The following is a 24,832-nucleotide window of genomic DNA, read 5'->3' on the forward strand; positions in this document are numbered from 1 at the left end:
GGATGGACCACTTCCCGAGCCCGCTCCACCACCGTAGCACGATATTGTCCGCTTTGAGCCCTAACCACACCCTCACAATTTTGTTTTTGGGAACTCACGAGCAACTTTCCAGTGGGTCACCCATCATGGGAATGCTCTAGCCACCTTCTCGCTTAACTTCGGAGTTCTAACGGAACCCGAAACCAGTGAGCTCCCAAAAAGGCTCGTGTTAGGTAGGGATGAGAATACATATTTAAGTATCACTCCCCTAGGCGATGTGGGATGTTACAATCCACCCTCCTTAGGGGCTCGACGTCCTTGTCGGCTCACTTTCGGCCAGAGATTGGCTCTGATACCATTTGTCACATCCTGGCCCGGGGCGGACCACTTCTCGAGCCCGTTCCACCACCGTAGCACGATATTATCCGCTTTGGGCCCTGACCACGCCCTCACGGTTTTGTTTCTGGGAACTCATGAGCAACTTCCTAGTGGGTCACCTATTATGGGAGTGCTCTAGCCACCTTTTCGCTTAACTTCGGAGTTCCGATGGAACCCGAAGACAGTGAGCTCCCAAAAGGCCTCGTGCTAGGTAGGGAAGAGAATACATATTTAAGGATCACTCCCCTGGGCGATGTGGGATGTTACAGAAATTCATCACCAATAATTGTCTTTTTCGGATTATGACACGTGGCGCAACGAGAACGATTAAAAATTTTATTCGAAATTACAAATAAACTTATTTTGTATTATTTTATAACTTTTCGGATAATGACACGTGGTGCAACGAAAATGATTAAAAATCTTATCCGAAATTACAAATAAAATTATTTTGTATTATTTTATAAATATAAAAAAATACTAATATTTTATTGCTTATTGTTAGGGTTATTGAAGTGCAACGATGAGGATGCAAAAGGCGATTACTGTTTATTAATGGCAGTTACTGTTTACTGGATGAATAACATAGTGTATTGCCTGGGGGGGTTCCCACGCTGGAACTGCTCTAATAGAATAATTAAAAGATTGACCCGTGTGATGGGAAAACTTTGTGACAAATTTGTTGCTTGCCAAATTGTTAAAGAAGAAAGCTAATATAAGCGGTAAAGTGCCTTGGTGGGCAAAATTTTTTTTCAAATTATTTAGATTCGGTTTTAAACTCTCTCTGCTTTCAAAGGTGAAAACAAAAATTGCACAACTCCTGAAAACATATTTAGAGAAAGACACTTGTAGCTCAGCTATTTAAAAATGGAAAAGGATCATCGCCGAATCCTTTTTTCTAGGAATCCCGTAATCGTGACCGTTCATTGTACATCGTGCGGTCAGTTTTCGTCTGATACTATTTATATTTATTTATAAATTTTAAATTTTAGAATGACTTTTGACCGCATGATATACGATAAACGACCACGATCATAGAATCCATAAGAAAAAGATCCGGCAAGGATCATTTTCCTTTAAAAATATTCACATGTGTATTCAAGGAATCGTGTCTATTCTCTTTTCTTTCGACGTGGCTTGTATCAAGAGGAACTTGCTGACCAACTTATGTGTTTGCATCCATTCTTGAAGGATTATTCCTTATTCTAGCTACAGAATCGAGGAAAAAACAATCTAAACATGATTGTCGACATACACTAGTATCTAAGTGTTAATTGAACCAGGCTGTTAAAACTTAGATAAAAGCATAAAATTTGAGGTGACAATCAGTCGCGGATCCAGGAAATAATATTAGGGGGTCAGTAAGAATAGCGAGCGCAGTGCGTAAATTTTTTTTATCAGAAATAACATGCATATCACCATTTCATCAAGTCTTGATAGGCCTGAAGTCATTTGGAAAGACATATTGCACACCAGTTAATGTATGCAGGGGCAACACCTAAGGTATCCATGGACATTCACCGAGTCTTGGTAGGCCTGAAGTTAGTTGGAGGGCATGTATGAAGCCAACTCTAATCTTCAAAAGGGTAGCACCCAAGGTATATATGGACATTCACCGAAGTTCGGGGGATCAGCACCCAAAGTATCCATGAAAATTCACCGAAGTTCGGGAGGTCAGTTGACCCCCCGCCCTTCAACGCATCTGCCCTTGGTGACAATGGCAGCTAGAATACTTAAAAATGCAACAAATTGGAAATGAAGTGTTTAGGAAATAGATTGAACTGCAAAGCATGTGTGTTATCGGTCACTTGATGGTGCTTTCAAATGGAATATTGTAAGTTTCTAGGGTGAACTGTTAATTTAGTCTTTGAATTATCACCTGAGTGAAAATTAGGTTCCTAAACTATTTTTTTCAGGAAAATCAATCCTTGAATTATAAAAATTTGTCAATTACATCCCTAATATTATATTCGAATCTAATACATTCAGTTTTTCGTCAATTTAAGTTACGTTACTTGTTTGTGATACACATTGGATGATAGATTGATAATTTTAAATAAAGAAATAGTGTATGGAGCTAACTTTGGAGGTAAATTCGACGTTAGATTCACACCCTATATGAAATGTCAAGGGCTTATAGGGGAGAAAAATAATGGTATTACACTCTAAAGTGTGTTAAGTGACTTAAGTTGACAAAAAATTAGATAAAATAATTTTGAATATAATAGTAGGGATAATATTAGTAATTTTAATAAATTTAAGAACTTAATTTATCGAAAAAATAATTCAAAAATCTAATTTTCATTAAAATGATAATTCATGAATTAAATCCGCACTTAAGCTTCTATATTGGGAAGGATCAAATCGTTTACTAGCTATTTTACTTTGAATAGTCAAAAATGATTTCAGCTCCTTCATATGATCACCATGCACTTACTGAGAAATAAAGCAAAACTGCAAAATTATTTATTAATTGGAGCAAGTGCTAACTTTCCTAGCCAAACTTTTCCTTGTCTGTACAAAATTATTTCTTCATGGAATAGTAGGGACGTGTTAAGGGGTCAGGAATCAAACTTTCCACTTGCTCACCAACTCCCTCGAGAAAATGCATGCAAATAGTGCGAAAACCCTAGATCACGCTAAACCACTAATAAAAATGCTAAAAAGACTCTATTACTAAGTTATACTCTAGAATTCTTTGTTACTTTACAATTTAACAATAATTTTCATACTATTATTATAAAATATTAAGCTAAAAATATAAAATTATAGAAAATTTGTAAAGAGTTTTACTTTAAAAAAATCTCTTTAGCATCTCTCAACCTCTAAATACATAGGTCGACAAATTAAATGTACCCTAAATTGTCAACATCATTGCGACCATTTGCTAGGTCAAGTCACAGAAGCAAAACCAAACAGGAAAACAAAGAGATTCAGACTTTCCAATGCTTTACAGATGAATTTAAAGATTTCCAAGCAATTGCATCAGCTATCAAGTAGTGACAAGTGCACTACAATACAAAAAGGACGTGCTACTTGTTCTATATATTGTCTTATAAAAGATAAATGGATGTTCCCTTAATAAAAATTAGCCATTGGACACGAACTATCAATGTCTTTATTCAAATTTTGAAAATAAAATCTACAAAGAGAGAGAATATACAATTATCGTTAAAGTTTTTTGGTGATCATCTTGAAACACTTTTTTCGTCATTGAAGATAATGTTTATATCTTTAGCGATTATTTCTCGATAATTATTTTCTCATTAACAATTTGTATTATTTGGAAGAAAAATGTATAAGAGAACATGGGGGCAGCTAATACAGTTACCTTGCTGTGAGACTTTGAAAAATTTAGTAAAACTATTTTGTGTTTAACTTACTATATTGTCCATAATTTTTATTTTGGTTATTTTTTTTTGTAGAATGCTCCAGAAATCACATATTTTTACCATATTGGTGTACCATGTGGCAAGAGATATTTACATATTGTATCAATTAATGAATTTCTCTTATTAGATGTTACATGTATACATTATTTTCCAAATGCATATAGTACTCTAATAATAAAAATAATAAAAAAAATAAAAACTAACGAAGTATAGCTTCTAAATCACTCTCCAATTGTGCACATTTACAAGAGAAAAGGCGCAAGACTGATTTCTAGAAATTAACTTGACTCCTCAATAAATGAGGAAGAGTTCCTTCTCAAGATGTTGTATCGATTTACGAAATTTTGTACTTATGATCGGAACCATTTATATTATAAATCACTTTGTAAATATCATCTCTACAAAGAATGATAAAGAATGAGATCGTTTAGTCATCAAACTGTATAAAATCATTACGAACTGTTTATCTATCTGCTACAGTTGAATCACTAGACAACCTTATGTTAAATTGGCTCTTTGTATAGATGATCTTTACAGGATAATTTATAATATGAATGGTTTTTGTCATAAGCACAAAATTTCATGAATCAATTGCAAAGTGTTTTGATGAGGAAGAACTGCTCCTCAATCTTAAGGAGCCAAACTTTCATTTGACTTCAAAGAAATTAATTTCGCTCTTGAATGAATGAGCAGGAATTCCTCCTCAATTCATTACGTGGCCGATTTACGGAACTTATGCTTATGATTATAACAGTTCATATTATAAAACACTGTGTAAAAATCATCTCCGGGAAAAACCAATAAAATATGAGATCGTTTATTCATCGAACTAAATAAAAATAGATGAACACATTAGGTAAAAGTGTTAAGAACCATATATATATTTACTACAATTGATTGATTAAACAATCTTGATTTTAATTGATTTTTTATAGAGATGATCTTTACCAAAATTTCTATAACATAAACAGTTCCAATTATAAAACGCAGGTCTATGAATAAGCCACTGAAGAGATAATCATTGCTCAATTTTAAATGTGTGATTGGGGCAGGAAGTGGTAGCCATTGTAAACTAAATTGTTCCTGTCTTGAAAACTTTCTAAATGTGAAATGTCGGGTTGAAAACGGGCTTTTGATTGTTGTCACATTTTCGTTAACCAAGCAATTGTCATGGAAAGAACAGTTTAGTTTTATTTCTTTAATGGAAACAGTTTAGTTTTATGTTTGTATTTATTTTAGTTACTCGCTTAGTGGTGGTCTATAAACGGATACATTTTGTGTCTTAAAAAAAAAAAAAAAAGCTCTGTTCAGTCGAATTACTACATTTGTTTCTTTTCTACGACTTATCCTTTTACTTAATACCCATTTGTTGGTGCCAAAACTCGGAAAGAGGTTGGCGCGGGGTTCAACACGTACAGTATCCCGAATTTTTCTTTCGGTCTAGGTTCCGCGAGGTGGCTTGAGAGAACAAAAAAAAAAAAAAGGCGTATCCATTGAAGGATGCAAACCGACAAGGTTTGTGTTTGAGTCAGTGTGAGGTTGCATGGAAACTGCCTTCTTAGCCAAATAATGGTGCATAAATTGGGACACTTGTTTGGTTAAGTTCTTTTATGTACATTGAGTAAACGAACACTTAAAATTCAATGTAACCTTGTGTATGCTTGCCTAATAAATAAATGAAAGCAAAATAGAAACCAAAATAAAAAAAACAGAATGTAATCATTTCAATGAAGTCAAGATTACAAATGTCCGTGAAAATAAAATCTAGGTCAATGGGCGAGCTACATGGCTTGAAATGTAAATAAAATAGTAAAACTCTTAGCATGCAATATTTAGGCCATGAAGGACAAGATAATGCTCAAGGAGTACTTGCTGAGGTCTCTGTCTTCGGACTGGACTTAGTACAAAACATACTCCTCAGAGAGGGAATCAGGGTGGTTGGAATTGCACGTCAACCAAATCATACAACGAGTGACACAACAATATTAATTTTAGGTCTCAGGGATCATAGGCAATGCTTGCTTTGAATGAAGGCTTTGAGATTGTAGCTGAAGAACTAAGTGTTTGCTGAAAAGTAATTGAGTTTATGCTGAAAAGCAGTTTGGTTAATTGAAGAATGAATCAAGGTTTGTATAATGTAGACATATTTTCACGAAGGTCCCGAGCTTGAAGGCCTCTAACTCTATGTATAGGCAATGGAGAAGGAGTAACCTCGCCCATATACTTGAGCTGGAGCAGGGGTAGATCGATCATTGGGCATTGACATTAATTGTAATTTTTGGTTGGTTGCCTTCAACTGTTTCTTGAGGCGGTTCACATGATTGCAGTAGTGACATCACAATGTTGGATGATGCATACGTGTGCATTTAAGGGAGCGATATATTTTTGGGCTCTAGTCGTCTACGTGGAAAACACGCTTTAGAGGGATTTTTGTCCAAGGCCTCGTATAGGTTAGAGAAATGGGATGGTGTTTTAAGCCCTAATTTGAGCTTAAAAGTTGGTGGACCGAAAGTACAACTTTTATTTAAGGATAATGCTAGGGAAACTAAATTTGTTAACAAAATTTTGTAAACTATATGATATGAAAATTGATGATTGGATTATTATTAAGTGTTGATAAATGTGCTCATTTCCTATTGGTGACATATCATTTAGTTAACAAATTTTGTCTACAAATTTAGTGCAGTACCCTTTGTGTAAATGATAATGCTAGGGAGACCAAAATTTTAAACTAAATTTGTAAACCAAATCATGTGTCATCAATAGGAAATAAGCACATTGATCAACACTTTAATTAATAATCCAATCACCAACAACAACATCCCTTGGTTTATAAGATTTGGGTAATCAATACTTAGTTAACAATCTAATAAAAAAATAAGTAAGTTAATTAACACTTAACTAAGAAAATGCGTCATTTCTATCTATTTCTCAATTTCTTTTGGGGAATACCGGAATAGCACCCAATGGGCAAGTTGGCGTAACTCCAGTGGACAACTTGATATGAAAATTGAGAGGAACAAGCTCTTTACCAAGTGACAATCTAGAAAAGGCCACTAAAAACTTGATATGAAAAGTGAAAAGCACGAGCTGTTTACCCAGAGACAATCTAGAAAAAAGCCACTAGTATTTCAACTTAGGGATTTATTTTTATTTTTATTATTGATAGAAAAAGACTTCATTAAAAAAACAAAGCTCCTAGGATAATCAGTTTTAGTACAATCAAATAGGAAAGCTTGACGAGCAGCTATGGAATAGTTATACCCTAAACATGAAAATCAGCAACAGAGGAATAGTTAATAACATCTGTCAGAAGATTGACCTCTCAGCAGACATGCTTCCAACAAATGTCCTCAACTTTAGGACTGTGCTGGGTCCTGTTATATTGCCTCGTCCTGGCACTCTAAATTCCTCTAAAAATGTCGGTTGAACTTGCTCAAATGCGCCTAACATTTATTTGACAATATTTGATTAATTGTTACTCAAGAGAATCTCTTAAATAGTAACAAGTGCACAATTACTAATATCTAAGTCTTTTAAACTTTAACCCCTATATTCTTATATTTAGGTTAAGAAAAATAGTGAGTTTGAGCATTTTGGTTTTCTCTTTCAATGCAAAGACCTATATTCTTAGACTCATATATTTTAAAATTTTGAGTTTTAAAATATGAGTCCTTACATGGAAGAAAAAAGGATTAAATTTAAATATTCAAATTTTCCAATTTTAGTATGTGCATTAGAGATGGTTAGACTCAAAATTCAAAATCTCTTCGAATTTTGACAATTTAATTATATATGATTTGAGTCTTTGCCTTGAACTCAAATATAATATTTGGACTCATGTTCGTTTAATGAATTATTTCATACTAGTAATCATATGGGATGGGAAGTCAAACACAAAGCTTCGAATATAAAAATAAGGGAAATATTATTAGTATTCTAAAAATCTTATTTTACACTCCCTTACAAGTGTATTTTTCTTTCTAATTATAGAAAGTTTGGAATGCCATATGAGATTTTTTGAGTGCTAATAACAATTCCCAAAAATAAATGCTCTTAACTAATTTAGTTACAAACTCATTAAACTATTAAGTATTATATTTAAAATACATATAATAATTCATGTGGTAAAATTATATAATTACAGTAATGCATACCTCGTTATATTATCGTCACATATCAATGCAGTGCTACATACGCAACAGATTATATGACACCAGGTCAACCTGAAATATAGCATAATATCTTTTCTGGTACAAGTTTATACCATAGTTTCTCATGAATATTGCAACACTTACCAGTTTATTCACCATACACTTGGACCACAATATATTCGGCTTTTGTTTGAGCAATGCCATATATGACCTTACAATAAAATCCAACTGTTACATAGGAACAGGCCCAGTCCGAGAAAATTAGTAAGGTGTGATTATCCTTTAGACTGGACTGAGTATAGCAAAATTCTGTTGCAATTGTTATCAAGGTGGGGGTTATCTTCGTATGACCAATGGAGAAATTCTGAATTTAACGATAAAATTGCATCAATTCTGGAGTATTAATACGTATGATACAAAATGGAAATATATACATACAAATAATATATTACACCAGGATTATCGTTTATCTATCTTATTCCCCCCAATAAAACCGTGGTTGTGCATATATAAAAAAATAATAATTAAAAAAAAAAAATATATATATATATATATATATATATATATATATATATATATATATTACACAATATGCACGAATTTAGGAAGCATAATTCGATTAAAACTCCTAAACATTGCTGTATATGGCTTATTACACCTATTTCGGAAAAGAAAGAAAACTTTATGAAGGAATTCTAGTCCTATGCAAATAAGGCCCAAATCCCCGCTCAAAACCCTTCACGCCTACAGTTTTCAGGTTCTTATAAAGGGCTTCATATATAATCATAAATTAGGAGCATTATTTTATCTCCTTCAAAGTAAAAAAAATCATCAGTTCAACAACAACATGGTTCCAGTTCTCAATGAAGTAGGTCCAGTTGATGCATATATTGATTCTCTTCCACCGGGTTATCGATTTGTCCCTACCGACGATGAATTGATTTTACACTACTTGATGAGAAAGGTTTTGAATGAGCAGCTTCCCATTAACAGGTTTCGTATTGTTAATCTCTACGATCACCATCCTCGAGACCTTACCGGTTAGATTCTTGTTATCTTCTTCTCTTAACATTCTCTTTTTTTCTGCAATCCTCTTTATCATTACAGTCCTCTTACAAGCTAAAAATAAATAAATCTTGCCCCAAAAAGTAGTGCTTTGTGTTTCTTGTGTTTCAAGTATCTTTTACGTTTTCTTCTTTTCTTTGTCATAATATCTTCTTTTCTTTACGTTCTGAAATTTTATAATGTATGAAAACAATATTGCTCTACCGTTTTAGTTCTTTACCATGAATGCTTTATGGTAAGTACGTATTTTGTATACGAAAGTATGTTTTTATGTGTGTATGGTCAATATTATCAGGTTAGGTTTTGAAAACTATTTTACTCTCTTTAGTATATTAGTCTGTAGCCAATCTCTAGCTGTTAATCCTGCAATTCCTTCTAAATCTACGCATGCCAACGACAATGTTTTTCTTCTTTGGTAATATATAACTGGAAGCCATTGAAGTATGCTGTTATACGTACTAGTAATACTACTCTAAATCGGTTCTCTATCCATGACTTGTAGTTGTAACAAATAAGATATAAAAGGCAAATTTTGAGGTTTTAATAAGATTGGTGTGGTTTTTTTTATTTTTTATTTTTTATCCTTCCAGGAGATTACAATTTGATTAGAGAGAGTGAGTGGTACTTTTTCACTTCAAGGAGACGGAAGTACCCGAGAGGAGGACGGCCATGTCGAGCAGCAGATAATGGATACTGGAAGGCAACTGGCAAGCCTGATGACATTAAAGATGATAATGGCCAAGTAATTGGGTCTAAAAGGACTCTAGATTATTATGAAGGGAAACAAGGAAAAGGGACAAAGACGGACTGGAAAATGCATGAATATAAGCTCAATAAAGAGACCGCTCCTTCTAACCAAATTGATGGTACTAACATGAAGGTATGCAAGTGTGCACGTACATGTCTCTGTGTGTGTGTGTGAGGGGTGTGCAGAGTCATATGAATTAAAAATATTTGCGAGGGTCCAATTGTGGACTATTTTATGAAGCTCAATAGGAGATTGTTTATTATGATTTAGTGTATATAGGATACACCGAAGCATAGTACAATTTTTACCGCAAAACATGTTAGATCTTCTTTCAAATAGAACTGACGCCTTAAGTCAAGTTGGTCACTTCATAGAGATGTTCACAATGCAGTCCACCCAAACCATCTTGAATTCTTGTATGTGCATGTGATTGAAAATTTGTGTATCTTGGTTTTAATCCAAGTGATCCTTTAGAAATCTAAGCGTTCTCTCCTATTATTTAGGGTTTAATAATAGAAATCCTAAAATTCTAAGGGTTCTTTCGTTTCTACTATTTTTTTGTTGGTGCAAGTGCTCTAGTACTCTTATGTCTTTGCATGCATGGGGACCTATATATATATATATATATATTAATCAAGAGTACTTTGTATGCCTGTACTAATTTTTTTCTTAATTCTGCAGTTAGATGATTGTGTTTTGTGTAAGATTTACAAGAATAGCAGAATCAAGAAGGATGGGAAGAACAACGACGACAATGCACCTCAGAGTACTATCAGAACTGATCAAGGAGCTATACTGCCTGCAGCTACAAATACTGTAACATCTCATGCTTTTCCAGATCAATCAATTCAACATCCGTATCTTTTTACTGGTGAATCTAGTGGCACTACTTCTTCCATTGTAAATAAACATTGTGTTACGTCAACCTCGACAACACCGGCATATTATGAGCAGCATTATTTCCAAAATCAAACATGGTCCGATCATCCAGGACCAATCCACAACTACAACAATCAAATTCCACCGCCAAGGGAGCCATTTTCTTCTCAATTTCCACTGCCAAATTCAATGGAACATCAGATTGGGGCAGGATGGGAGTCTGTTAATGGAATGCCAGTGGTTGATTCGAGTTCTATTCGGTTACTTCCCCATGTCAGGGAATATGAACGTGAGCTTAAGGCTATGAGAAACAACGAAGGCCAGGGAACGTGGTGATGATTTGTTGGACGAACTAGAGTCTAGAGAGCGTATTTTGCAATGGAGTCATCAAGATTCTTAGGAAAAAAAGTCAGGGTGCTAAACTAATGGTAAGTTGTTAATTAGTTAGTGTAGGTCTTAGTTTGAGGATAGTTTTTGTTTTTTGGTTGAAGCTATTATTTTATTGTGTTTTGGTGATCGATCGTTTTAAGTAAATAATTGTTGTGAGTTTGCTAATCGATTAAACTTTCCCATCATTAGAAAAATGTAATTTCTTTTGATTAATCTTGTTTTAACAGGATTAAAATGGGTTCGTATTTCACGGGTTTTGTTAAAGGGTAGACCTTCCCCTTCAAAGTTTAGTATACTAATTAACTTTACGAACAATATAATTGCATCAACTCTATCGGTGCGTCACTTTGTTGTAATTGTCATATTTTTATTGCATAAACTTTTTAATTAAAGAATATCCATGATTCCATGTGATAAATCACTTTTTAATAAAAGAATCCATGATTTCATACAATAAATCAATTAAGTTAGATATCATTTAGTCATTCATATATCAAACAAATTGACCATTTTAGTAACTATTAATAACATCCTCATAATGAACCATTCATTTGTTTGATACATATAGTTTACTTAAAGATAACCAATTTGATTTTTGGATAAACGATGATTAGAAAATGGTCGGTTCTCATGCGAATTTCTAAATTTTTTTTGCCGAACGAAAGAAAGTTTTACTACGCTCAAATAAAAATATTTATATGAGCCGCTAAAGTATTGAAATGCCACAAAGATTCGAAACATTTTCATCTACAGGAAAGCTCCTATTTGTGGAGATAAGAGCCACGGTGTGAAGTCCTTGCATTCTCATGAAGCATGGAGAAACACCAGAGACTTCAAATGTTGTGCCACCCTCTTTATATCAAATAGAAAGTCTTTTAAACTAGCCTCTGCAAGGATCTCTCCCTTAAGCATTCAAATAAAAGGCTGAGAATCAGACTCAGTCTTCACCTCCATAACCCTTGCTCTAAGCACGCTAAATCCAGCCCTCAATTCCGCTCCCTCTGCAAACATACCTGAACCACACTGAAACCCACCATAAGCCACACCGGCACCCTTGATACAATAAAAACTGTACACTAGTAAAAAAAAAACCCTTGCGTGACGAAAATTTAAACTTCGTCGTGCAAGTTCTTTACAAAAATAAAAAAAATAAATTCTAAATCTTTGCGCGACGTAATTCAAATATTTCATCGCCTAAACCAATTTATTTTCGTTTTTTATTTTGTACGCGTAACACTTAAGAAATTGAATGGTATATATATATATATATATAGTAGCTTTAAATTTATTATTGTAGTTCGGATCAAGTTTTTGTTAGAAAAATATATTATTGTAGTTCAGATTGAATTTTTGTTTGAAAAATATATTTTAAATTGATGATCGAATTAGTTCATTGTATTCATATAGGGTCAAGGAGTGTAGCTGTAAAAAAATCATCAAAATCGGAGTTGAAATAGTTGTTAAATTGTGATTTTTTGTTCATAACCGTCGAAAAGTTTTGTCCCGTTGCTTGATCTCTGAATGTTTGTTTTTTTATGATTTTTGGTGTATATGATTTCGAAGTACATACAAACAAGTTTGACTGTTGGATCGTTGAAACTAGTTTCGTAGAATGCGTATCCCATCAAAACAATAGATTCACTAATACGTAGAGTTTATTTATATTTTCATTTAGTATAACATAAGATTTTGTGGTATCCACTTGTGTAAATATTTTAAATTGAAGATCAAATTTAGTCATTGTATTCATATAGGGTCAAGGAGTGTAGCTGTAAAAAATCATCAAAATCAGAGTTAAAATAACCATTAAATCATGATTTTTCGTTTATAATCGTCAAAAAGTTTTGTCTCGTTACTTGATCTCTGAACGTTTGTTTTTTGTGATTTTTGGTGTATACGATCTCGAAGTATATAAAAACAAGTTTGACAGTTGGATCGTTGAAACTTGTTTCATAGAATGCATATCCCATTAAAACAATAGATTCACTAACACTTAAAGAGTTTATTTGTATTTTCATTAAGTAAAACATAAGATTTTGTGGTATCCACTATTGTAAATATTTTAAATTGAAGATCGAATTAAGTCATTGTATTCATACAGGGTCAAGGAGTGTAGCTGTAAAAAATCATCAAAATCGGAATTACAATAACCGTTGAATCATGATTTTTAGTTTATAACCGTCGAAAAGTTTTGTCCCGTTACTTGATCTCTAAATGTTTGTTTTTTTGCAATTTTTGGCGTATGCAATCTCTAAATATATACAAACAAGTTTGACGGTTGGATCATTGAAACCAGTTTCGTAGAATGCGTATCCTATCAAAACAATAGATTCACTAACACTTGTAGTTTATTTATACTTTCATTAAGTATAACATAAGATTTTATAGTATCCACTAGTGTAAATATTTTAAATTGAAGATCGAATTCAGTCACTGTATTCATATAGGATCATGGAGTGTAGCAGTAAAAAATCATCTAAATCGGAATTAAAATAACCGTTAAATCGTGATTTTTCGTTAATAACCGTCAAAAAGTTTTGTCCCATTACTTGATCTCTGAATATTTGTTTTTTGCAATTTTTGACATATATGATCTCGAAGTATGTACAAACAAGTTTGATGGTTGGATCGTTGAATGGTATATGTATATTAAGTAGCTTTAAATTTGTTTATTTTGTATGTATAACACTTAAGAAATTAAATAGTAATATATTTATTAAGTAGCTTTAAATTTATTACTGTAGTGCGGATCGGGGTTTTGTTAGAAAAATATATTATTGTGGGTTTTATGTAAAAAAAAATTGAATTTGAAGGGAGTAAAGTCACATTTTCAGTAAATTTTATTATTTATAAAAAATATTCAAATTTTGCGTGACAAACCAATAATCCTTAAATTTGGATGGGAGCAAAAAAATGGGACACATGATTTTTTTTTTCAAATTTTTTTAAGACTTTGCGCGACCAATTTTTCGTCATGCAAAATTTTGCGCGACGAAACTCTAAAAATTTGGGTGGCCACAAAAAATGGGATGTGGGAATTTTTTTTTTTAATTTTATTCATGTGGTCGTGCAAAACTTTGCGCGACCAACACTTCATCGCATAAAACTCTAAAAATTTGGGCGGGCACCAAAAATGGGCCGCTGAATTTTTTTTTTAATTTTATTTTTTAGTGGTCGCGCAAAACTTTGCGCGACCAATTTTTCGTCACTCAAAACTTTGTACGACCAATACTTCATTGCGCAAAACTTCGCGCGACCAATACTTCGTCGGCAAAACTCTAAAAATTTGGGCGGGCAAAAAAATGGGATGCGGGAATTTTTTTTAAGACTTTTTTTTACTAATATTTTGTCATGCAAACTCGTACCCTTCGCCGTGCAAAGTGATACGGTTTTAAAACCAAAATGACTCCTCAATTTTCTCAATGTCTTTCTCTACTCTTACCACTCATCTCTCTCCCTCTCCCCAAATCCGACCCTCTCTTTCAGTCTCACTCCTCTCACTTAATCTCTCTTCTCTCTCTTTACTATCTCTCACTCTCACTCATTCTCTCATCTCTCTCACTATCTCCTCTAATTCTCTCACACTCACTCCTCTCATTCTCACTCAAATGTATATTCTCCCCAAATTTTAATTTTTTTTTCATTAGTATGTGTTTTTGAAGTTAGTTTTGAGTTTGGTACGGGGTTTGGGTCGAGTCAAGGATGAGGAGTGGAGTTTGGGGTCGGATTTGGGTAGGGGAGATTATGCCAATTTTTTGTTATCTGACCATAAATATATATATATATATATATATATATATATATATATATTTTGTAGGGAATCGTCGAGACTTTGACGGCTAAAGTTGAGGATTAGGACACTATCGAAACATATCCCCGGCCACTACCACCACAATAGACTTGTATTAGGATTTTATTATTGTACTTTGTTAATTTATGTGTACATTTTGAATATATTATATATATTGGATAATTTGATCACAATTTTTCATATGTAATTTTATTTTGAATATGTCAATTTAAATTAAAGTAATTAAAAAAAAATGACACACCCTGACCCGGTATGACCACTAGGACTCCGGTTCGAGCTGTGCTGGCCAACACCTGGAAGGTGACGAAGCCATAAAGTGTAGTCATGTGGAAAATATGAATAAATTTAAACCTAAAGGTGCCTAAATATAAAAGTGCGTTGTGAGTGGAAATGAACCTAATTCACACGTGATGATAGAGCATAAGTACAATACAATAAAATAGGGTAAGAATTATACCATCGATGGTAATCGTCTACACCAAGATTTGCCGATAATCCTTGTCGATACGAAAACTCCACTACTAGAACCTGGATAGGCGAAAAATAAGGGTGAATGGGCCTGAAAATAAAGTTTAAAAAAAAACCTTTTGAAAACGTTATAATCCATCACCGTAAAACCTGTATAGTTTCCAGAAAATACTACTACGTATGTATGAAAACCAATGCACAAGAGCAGCAAAAACTGAAGTATGCAATGTCATAATATCTCAGCAATAATAAATGTAAGCCAAGTGTGAAATCAATATAAAATAGTATGTCAGTCGGAGTCATCTAACGTGACCTGTACGACTGGACCTGTAGCTCATCAATCTAGGCTAGCACACGAGTCGGAGTCACCTAGTGTGACCTGTACAACAGACTGGGTATAAATATGTATGCTCAAGTGCTACGATCACGTAAAGGCTGTGCGATAATTAGCAGGTCACCTACGAGTCGGAACCACCTACTGTGGTCTGTACGACAGGCTAGCACCAGACTTGAATCCAAGGTGAGCGTGCGGTGCGAGAGGTGAACGATCACATGAAGGTTGGCCCTAGCCCCAGGCATGAGCACTAATACTGGGGTGCAGCCATGATGAGCTCTAAATAAATGTGTGCATACCAATGCATGCTCATATGATGCAACAATTCCAATCATAAAGGAAACTCACTTGAACTTACATGTGCATCCCGTAGGATCGTTTGGCATTTCACAATTTCATAACAACGCAACATTTTAAATATAACATTATTTAATAATGGCATGATATGCATAACTCAGTTCAAAGCATTTGTGGAAACTATAAAGTTTATATATATATATATATATATATATATATATATATATATATATATATATATAATATATATATACACACACTATAAAAAGGGAAAAAAAGACCCACTCACCTGCGGTCGGCGTTACAACTCCTTAGCACGAATATCGAGGTATCATGAACGATCGTCGCCTAAAAAAAATATTCAGCCACATCTCAGAATTCTTATCAATATAACACGTAACTTACATAAAACACATCCCCAAGGACGTTCTAGAAAGATTTGAGACCCCTTGACCAAAAGTTAACCATCGGTCAAAGATCGACGGTAGGGTCCACAACCCTACGTAACTTAATCCGGAAGATCCGTATATCGGATTTCCAATTTGTAACTTCCAAATATCCAAATTATGCTTCTAAAACATCATACTTAAGTTTCATTACGATCCAACGGTCGGATATCTGCCAATTGCAAATTCAAGTGACGGTTAACGTTTTATTTTACAAACTTACAAATTCAATTCGGGAAGATTCGTATGTCAGATTCCCGATCCATAAGTTCCTAAGGTCTTCAAATATTACGAATAATAACCTATTAAAGTTTGGTGACAATCCAACGATCGGATTGTCGATTCTTATATTGACCAAGTAGCGGACCTTAGCGAAATTGTACCCAAACAATGGAATTTCATTCGGACATCACATATGGAATTGGGATATCAAGTTTAGCCTAGTAAGGTCCTGGGTGTCTCGGCCCATGCGCCGCCGCACATGACGGTCGGCCGTCTCGACTCGCCGGAAAATTTCACTGTTTCTAAAAATTCTCAAATTTTACAGGAATAAAAATCTTAATGAGTAGAGCAAGTTTCATACCTGTCACCAAGTCCAATTTGGCCGGGAAAAGCTTCAAATCACCAAGAACCCGTCGGAACCTTATAATAGGTGTTCATCGATTCGACTTCTCCGGTGGTCCAACACCCTTGACACTGGTTGGGTCTTGTTCCTAGGTCCAAGGGGAGTTGATTAAGAGTGGTGGTGGGTGGTGGAACTTGTCGGAACGTAGGAATCGCCGTCGAGCACCTCCGGTGCTCCAGTGAAGTTCATTGCGGGTTAGGACCTAAAACCCCTCAAATTAGGACGAGATGGTAGAGGGGAGGTGGTGGAATAGGTTGCAGGTGATGGATGTGTGAATTTCAACTGAAATATGGTGGAGATTTGTAGGAATTTTGGCCGGATCGAAACTGGGTTCATGGTATGCACGGGTTGAAAAGGAGATAACCCTTTCTCTTTCATCTTCTAATTGGTCCCTTAACCTTTTAATTTGATTGGTCACTAACTCATCTTCTAAAACTATACCGTTATAATCCGGACTCGCAAACGGTTTTCGCCTATATGTTCGTACCAACAAGTACTACTCAAATACGCTGAAAGAATAAGTCATACATTTCTCTAGACGATGGTCAACGAAAGTCAAAGTCCTTGCCTCTAGGGCATTTTCATCTATTCCCTCAATTAAAATAAATAAAAATGTAAATTTAGGGACGGGTTGTCACAATCTACCCACCTTAAAAAAATTTCGTCCCCGAAATTTGAAATCATTTGCTATACATAAAAATAGTGAAAAACAGCTAAAAAATAAATATGTGAAGAAGATATCAAGTTAGAGCGGATCCATAAAAGAGAATGTCATTCCGTCACGATCGGAGTGCAGTGATTCCTCTTTCATGCCTCCAAACTCAAACTTTCCTTCTCCTGCATTACAATGCCAAAATATAATACTTTTATAAAAACATTTTGTCAAAAATAGACGTATAAAAGCATAACATCCAAATATGTATATGTAATGACGTAGAAATAGTTGTACTAAAATCAAAACTGAGCATAGAAAAATTTTACCTACGCACTCGTAGTGTCACGTACTCTGGAGGTATGTACACAGTATCTTTGGGTTAAGCTCAAACAATAAATAGGTAAATATATAATAAATAAATAATTATACTAACGTAAATGAACCTATATATCCACTTGCTTAACGAATCCAACAAATAAGTTATCAATATTACGGTCTGCAACCCGCAATACCGACAACTCACAGTTGTCACAATAAGCAAGTAAATAATTTCCAAGGGTGCAATATTACCAACTTGCCCCTCATTGGGAAATACACCTACATCGTCGGATTAACGCCTCAATTGCGCTCACATGCTACTTTCTCGGTCACAACTTAAATAGCACACAATTTCCTAAATTGTAATCTCGATTATTTAAATACCTGTTCGCGATATTCATCTTTCAATCATTTATTATGCATAGAATTTTTGTAACACGTCTCAAGTGGTGACATGCCCAAAACTGAAAGTGTAACCGTAGTTACACGCGACTCTAACATAGCTAAGTGTCTAACATAATTCACTAAAACTATATAAAACATACAAAGCAACAAGTACACTAAGGTTTGTGTAGTACAGGGTAAGAACTTTGTATCCATAGCATTCAAGAAGACTTCCCAATGCTTAGAAGTGAGACACGCATCGTGAGTTACAAAAGTGACAAACATACCATGTAGTCGAACAATGTAGTCCACAACGCCTTAGCGAGCAGCTTCACATTAATTTCCTCTTGAATTTAGCGAAAAATTATGTCTAGAGTGTGAGAGTTACATAAGTCCAACAAATTTCGAATACAAGGTAACTAAAATTAATGTGTGACATCTCGCTACAACGGTAGCTTCAGGAATATTCAATCACCAACGGTCAAGATTCGTTTAATAGAGTATTTGTTGGGTGATTGAAGAATTAATGATCACAACTACATTTCAATATCCAAGCAATTCCTTTAAACGGTTTCTTTGTTTCAAGAATAATACGAAGTGTAGTAGGGTAGACACATACCCAAGGTTGACTGGAATGCCTTCCAGCACATAGGGGTAAATATGGAATCACAGTCAGAATAGAAGTTGATCGAAATGCCAGAAAAGATCTGACAATTTCAAGAATGAGGAATTTTACCAAGTGGTTTGAACATAGTCCATTTGGACCAACGGAAAATGAGCTAATTTGTCACATCGGTCGATGGTCATTGAAACATCATCATAACTCCACATGTACAAGATACCTCGTACCATGAGCTCAAGGTGAGATTTTCCATCTCTATTCGAATGCAGAAAGTGATTATAACCACTCGAACAAGTTTTGATCATTTGCAGGTAACGTCAAATCGATACTTGTGAACCTCAACTAAAATGGGATAAGACAAACCAAAGATGTTCAAGGGTAGATATGCCTTTTTCTACTATAATAGTAATTACATTTGCACAACCGAAATAATACACGATAGTGCAATCGTAGACGTTGATTTGGTTCTTCCATCACTGCTGTCAGAAATTTAGCTCATCACAAATAAGGATGTATTTGAGAAGTCTGAGGTTAGTAAAGATTTTTGACACGTTTCTCCTTAGAGAAATGTCATCCGATTTTCCAAATGAAGATGATGATAATTGACTCTAGGTCATGAATGAGGAGGTTCACTTCATATAGTTCCAACCGTTGAGAAACATAAACGTTACCCCATCATGCTGCATCTACACAGCCAAAACATCCGAAGAAAACATCATCGTGGATTTCGAAATTCTCAATGTTATCGAGAAATGTAAGAATCATGCTTGGGAAAAAACAACACTTAAGCTGTCAGAAATTTTATTCATATCCCATATCCCAAACTAAACCAACTTTCCTCGATCAAAAAGTGAGGAAGAACACTATAGTCGAAAAATCGCTAACAAATTGTCGATAAATGAACAAGATCAAAGATATCTCGAACTTCACAACACTTCGTGAGAATGTCAACTTTCTTTGGCCACAACCTTTTTGGAAAAAGAAAAGAATATCTCCCAAGAAAAGTACCAATCTAAACAAAACTAACGTTTGAGAAATTTTGTATATAAAGCTAACTGTCGATATTTAGAGAATTTGGTCTCATTACTAAAGTGGATGAGAAAGTCATCCGTAAGACTACTATGAATTCAACATGCTACGAAAGAGAACTCAGGCTTAAGAAGTTGGTCGAAGAGACCATCAATTCAAAATAGGGCTAACTGTTTTTCGTCGTCACCTGATTTAATTGCTAAAATCTAGATACGATCTCAAGGTTCGGCCCTTCGTTTTCGCAGATAGGTTCGAGGTTTCCTAGATAAGGGGTTGATTGGATAAATTCTTAATCAGTAAGCTTTCGTAACTAAGTTCTCTCAATGAAGTAAGACTTGTTCGAAAAGCCACAAGGAAATCTGATATAGTACGAGAAAGAGGATTGATGGTGTACTTCGCTTCACCATGCGATGATATCCCAAGTGAGATTTTGGAATATGACGCCTAAATGTACGTCCTCGAAACGTACCATACTACTTCCTTTCACTCCGCCACGCGCTAATAGATCTTCATAGCTTCCTCAATACTCCATTCACTCTAATAGTGAGAAATTAACTCGTACTTCGATTCTACTACCTACCTGTGGAAGTGATCGAAAATGTGGCTAGTCGGAGAGGTTATGTTTACCTAGATAGGTGATAAGGTAAAAAAAAACTATGAGTTTACTATCTTAATACAAAGCTTGCTCCCAACTTTTCGAGATTTAGTTTGTTCGGCTCCAGCAGTCACTGTTAATCAGTCTATTAGTCGCGCGCTAATTAACAAATTTATGATATTTTGATATTATTCGTTGCCTTGAAATTGTGAACCGACATTCTGGTATAAAGGTATCACTTCCAGATATTAGCACCTATGTCCGGTATTAGAAATCATACCGCTTGAATACTGGTTGACAGTTCCTGGATATCGGACAATATCGTCAATTAGTAGTGCCACCATAGGCTGATTACAAACTAGAGCCCGCTCATGTGGGTGGTTTTAGATGACTGATAAGGAACTGGTCTGTGAGGTGGTTCCATAATTCTAGGGGAAATACTAACTACTTCGGAGATTTTATACTAATCATAGGTATAACAACTCGTACTTCGGTGCCTATACTCATCGAAATGATGAGTACATCACCAAAAGAAATTCGGAAACTAGTATTGGTTAGAATGTCCCAAAGCTGGAAAGAGGAATTTGCTAATAATATACTTTAGAACGGCTTAAACAGAAGTCGATCTTTCTCCTAAAGATCCGAAATGATAACTAGTGCGTTTAAGAAGATTAGTGCTATCGGGGACCAAAAGTGACTGTCCCCCAGATGATTCGTTCGTCTAATGCTACCACTTTAGCACCGGGTTGTCGCTCAAGAAAATTTTAGAATCTTGACGAAGTAAACTTCGTAGGAATCCTAATAGATAATATGCTAACGGGTACTGCCAAGGAATCAAAATCAGTTCTGGTTTCCTAACTTGAAAAGGTTGATAATGATGGCGTGAAAATAATGATGGGATTGATTTATAGATCCCTGATGATACACCATTCGATACATTAGCCCTACTTTAGGGCCATCAACTTGTCTCTAATCTACATCTTTCCTTGGCAGGGAAGTTCTTTGCTTTAAGTCTAAAAACGTTCGCCAAAGTGATCTTCTAAAATGTCGACAAGTCGACAAAATTGCCCAAAACTTAGGAAAAGTTAACACATTTTTCATATTTGACGAGGTGGCAAGATTCGAACATTGGGCTTAAGAATCGAGAATGCTTACATCACGAATGTGATGAACACAATACTACCCAATTTATGCTCTGATACCAAACTGACACACCTCGACCCAATATGTCCACTAGGACTCTGAATCGAGCTGTACTGGTCGACACCTGGAAGGTGACGAAGCCATAAAGTGTAGTGATGTGGAAAATATGAATAAATTTAAATCTAAAAGTGCCTAAATATAATAGTGCGCTGTGAGCGGAAATGAACCCAATTCACACGTGATGATAGAGCATAAGTATAGTACAGTAAAATAGGGTGAGAATTATACCATTGATGGTAATCATCTACACCAAGATTTGCCAATAATCCTCGTCAATACGAAAACTCTGCTACCAGAACCTGGATGGGCGAAAAACAAGGGTGAGTGGGCCTGAAAATAAAGTTTTAATAAAAACCTTTTAAAAACGTTATAATCTCTCACCGTAAAACTCATATAGTTTCCAGAAAATACTACTACGTATGGTATGAAAACCAATGCACAAGAGCAGCGAAAACTGAAGTATGCCATGTCATAATATCTCAGCAATAATAAATGTAAGTCAGGTGTGAAACCAATATAAAATAGTATGCCAGTTGGAGTCACCTAACGTGACCTGTACGACTGGACCTGTAGCTCATCAATCTAGACTAGCACAGGAGTCGAAGTCACCTAGTGTGACCTGTACGACATGCTGGGTATAAATATGTGCGCTCATGTACTACTATCACGTGAAGATTGTGCGATAATTCGCGAGTCACCTATGAGTTGGAACTACCTATTATTGTATGTATGACAGGCTGGCACCAGGCTTGGATCCAAGGTGAGCGTGTGGTGCGGGAGATGAACAATCACGTGAAGGCTGGCCCTGGCCCCGGGCAGGAACACTAATACCGAGGTGCAGCCATGATGAGCTCTAAATAAATGTGTGCATACCAATGCATGCTTATATGATGCAACAATTCTAATCACAAAGTAAACTCACCTGAACATACATGCGCATCCCGTAGGATCGTTTGGCATTTCACAATTTCATAACAACGCAACATTTTAATTTTAACATTATTTAATAATGGCATGATATGCATAACTCAGTTCAAAACATTTGTGGAAACTATAAAGTTTATATATATATATACACACACACACACACTATAAAAAGAAAAAAAAAGACTTGCTCACCTGAGGTCCGTGCTACAACTCCATAGCACGAAGATTGAGGCGTCATGAACGATCGTTGCCTAAAACAAATATTCAGCCACATCTTAGAATTCATATCGATAGAACACGTAACTTACATAAAACACATCCCCAAGGATGTTCTAGAATGATTTGAGACCCCTTGACCAAAAGTCAACCGTCGGTTAAATATCGACAATAAGGTGCACAACCCTACGTAACTCAATCTGGAAGGTCCGTATATCAGATTTCCTATCTGTAACTTCCAAATATCCAAATTATGCTTCTAAAATATCATACTAAAGTTTCATTACGATCCAACGGTCGGATCTCCGCCAATTGCAAATTCAAGTGGCGGTTAACATTTTATTTTACAAACTTACAAATCCAATTCGGGAAGATCTGTAGGTCAGATTCTCGATCCGTAAGTTCCTAAGGTCCTCAAATATTACGAATAATAACCTATTAAAGTTTGGTAACGATCCAACAATCGGATTGTCGATTCTTATATTGACCAAGCAGCAGACCTTAGCGAAATTGTACCCTAACAATGGAATTTTGTTAATCGGACTTCACATATGGAATTGGGGTATCAATTTTAGCCTAGGAAGGTCAGGGGTGTCTTGGACCATGCACCACCGCACGTGACTGTTGGCCACCCCACGTGACTGGTGGCCACCCCGACTCGTCGGAAAATTTTACTATATCTAAAAATTCTCAAATTTTACAGGAATAAAGATCTCAACGAGTAGAGCAAGTTTTCATACCTGTGGCCAAGTCCAATTTGGCCGGGAAAAACTTCAAATCGCCAAGACCCGCTGGAACCCTAGAATGTGTGTTCATCGATTTGACTTCTCCAATGTTCCAACACCCTTAACACTGGTTGGGTCTTGTTCATGGGTCAAAGGGGAGTTGATTAAGAGCAGTGGTGGGTGGTGGAGCTCGTCGGAATGGAGGAATCGATGTCGAGCACCTCCAGTGCCCTAGTGAAGTTCCTCGCAGGTTAGGACTTAAAAACCCTCAAATTAGGAGGAGATGGTAGATGGGAGGTGGTGGAGTAGGTTGCAGATGATGGATGTGTGAATTTCTATTGAAAAATGGTGGAGATTGGCCGGAATTTTGGCCGAATTGAAAATGGGTTCTTGGTATGCACAGGTTGAAAGGGAAATGACCCTTTCTCTCTCATCTTCTAATTGGTCCCTTAACCTTTTGATTTGATTGGTCACTAACTCACCTTCTAATTGGTTCCCTTACCTTTCCTTTATGATTGGGCCGAATTCCCACCTAGTAGGAATTCATTTAATTAAAGGATTAAGGTGAAAAAAAAGGAAAACAACTTCAAACGTCCATAACTGTACTGTTATATTCTGGACTCACAAACAACTTTCACCTATACGTTCGTACCAACAAGTACTACTCAAATACGCTGAAAGAATACGTCATACGTTTCTCTAGACGATGGTCAACGGAAGTCAAAGTCCTTGCCTCTAGGGCATTTTCGTCAATTCCCTCAATTAAAATAAATAAAAACGTAAATTTAGGGACAGGTTGTCACATAAAATCATACAATTAAATTAAATTAAAAAAGTAAAAATTTGAAAAATCTTGCGCTACCAAATATTTCGTTGCATAAACAATTAACATAAGAGAAATAATAAAACATGTTAATGCACAAAATCAGCGAGGACTTTGGTACAACAGAAAGTGTTAAGTTTGTGACCTTCGCTAGATTGCTCCGGTCACTAGTGTGGATAAGTAAGTAAATGGATAGGGACAGGGAAGCAAACAAAAGATGTACATGGTTCACCCAGATTGGCTACGTCCACGGAGTAAAGGAGTTCTCATTAATTGTGAAGGGTTTACACAAGTACATAGGTTAAAGCTCTCCTTTAGTGAGTACTAGTGAATGATTTAGTACAAATGACATTAGGAAATATTGTGAGA

The 24,832-nt window shown here is 35.4% G+C and overlaps 1 protein-coding gene across 1 annotated transcript; it reads left to right on the forward strand.

Annotated features, from left to right (window-relative positions):
• Positions 1 to 8,750: 8,750 nt before the first annotated feature.
• On the forward strand, positions 8,751 to 10,931 carry LOC114820884 (NAC domain-containing protein 67-like). The gene is made up of 3 exons (XM_029092204.2): positions 8,751 to 8,943; positions 9,559 to 9,848; positions 10,398 to 10,931. Exons 1-3 carry the CDS (start codon positions 8,751 to 8,753, stop codon positions 10,929 to 10,931), a joined length of 1,017 nt encoding a protein of 338 aa, XP_028948037.2.
• The last annotated feature ends 13,901 nt before the right edge of the window (positions 10,932 to 24,832 follow it).

The sequence above is a fragment of the Malus domestica genome, chromosome 14 (assembly GCF_042453785.1).
Source record: "Malus domestica chromosome 14, GDT2T_hap1".
Taxonomy (NCBI): domain Eukaryota; kingdom Viridiplantae; phylum Streptophyta; class Magnoliopsida; order Rosales; family Rosaceae; genus Malus; species Malus domestica.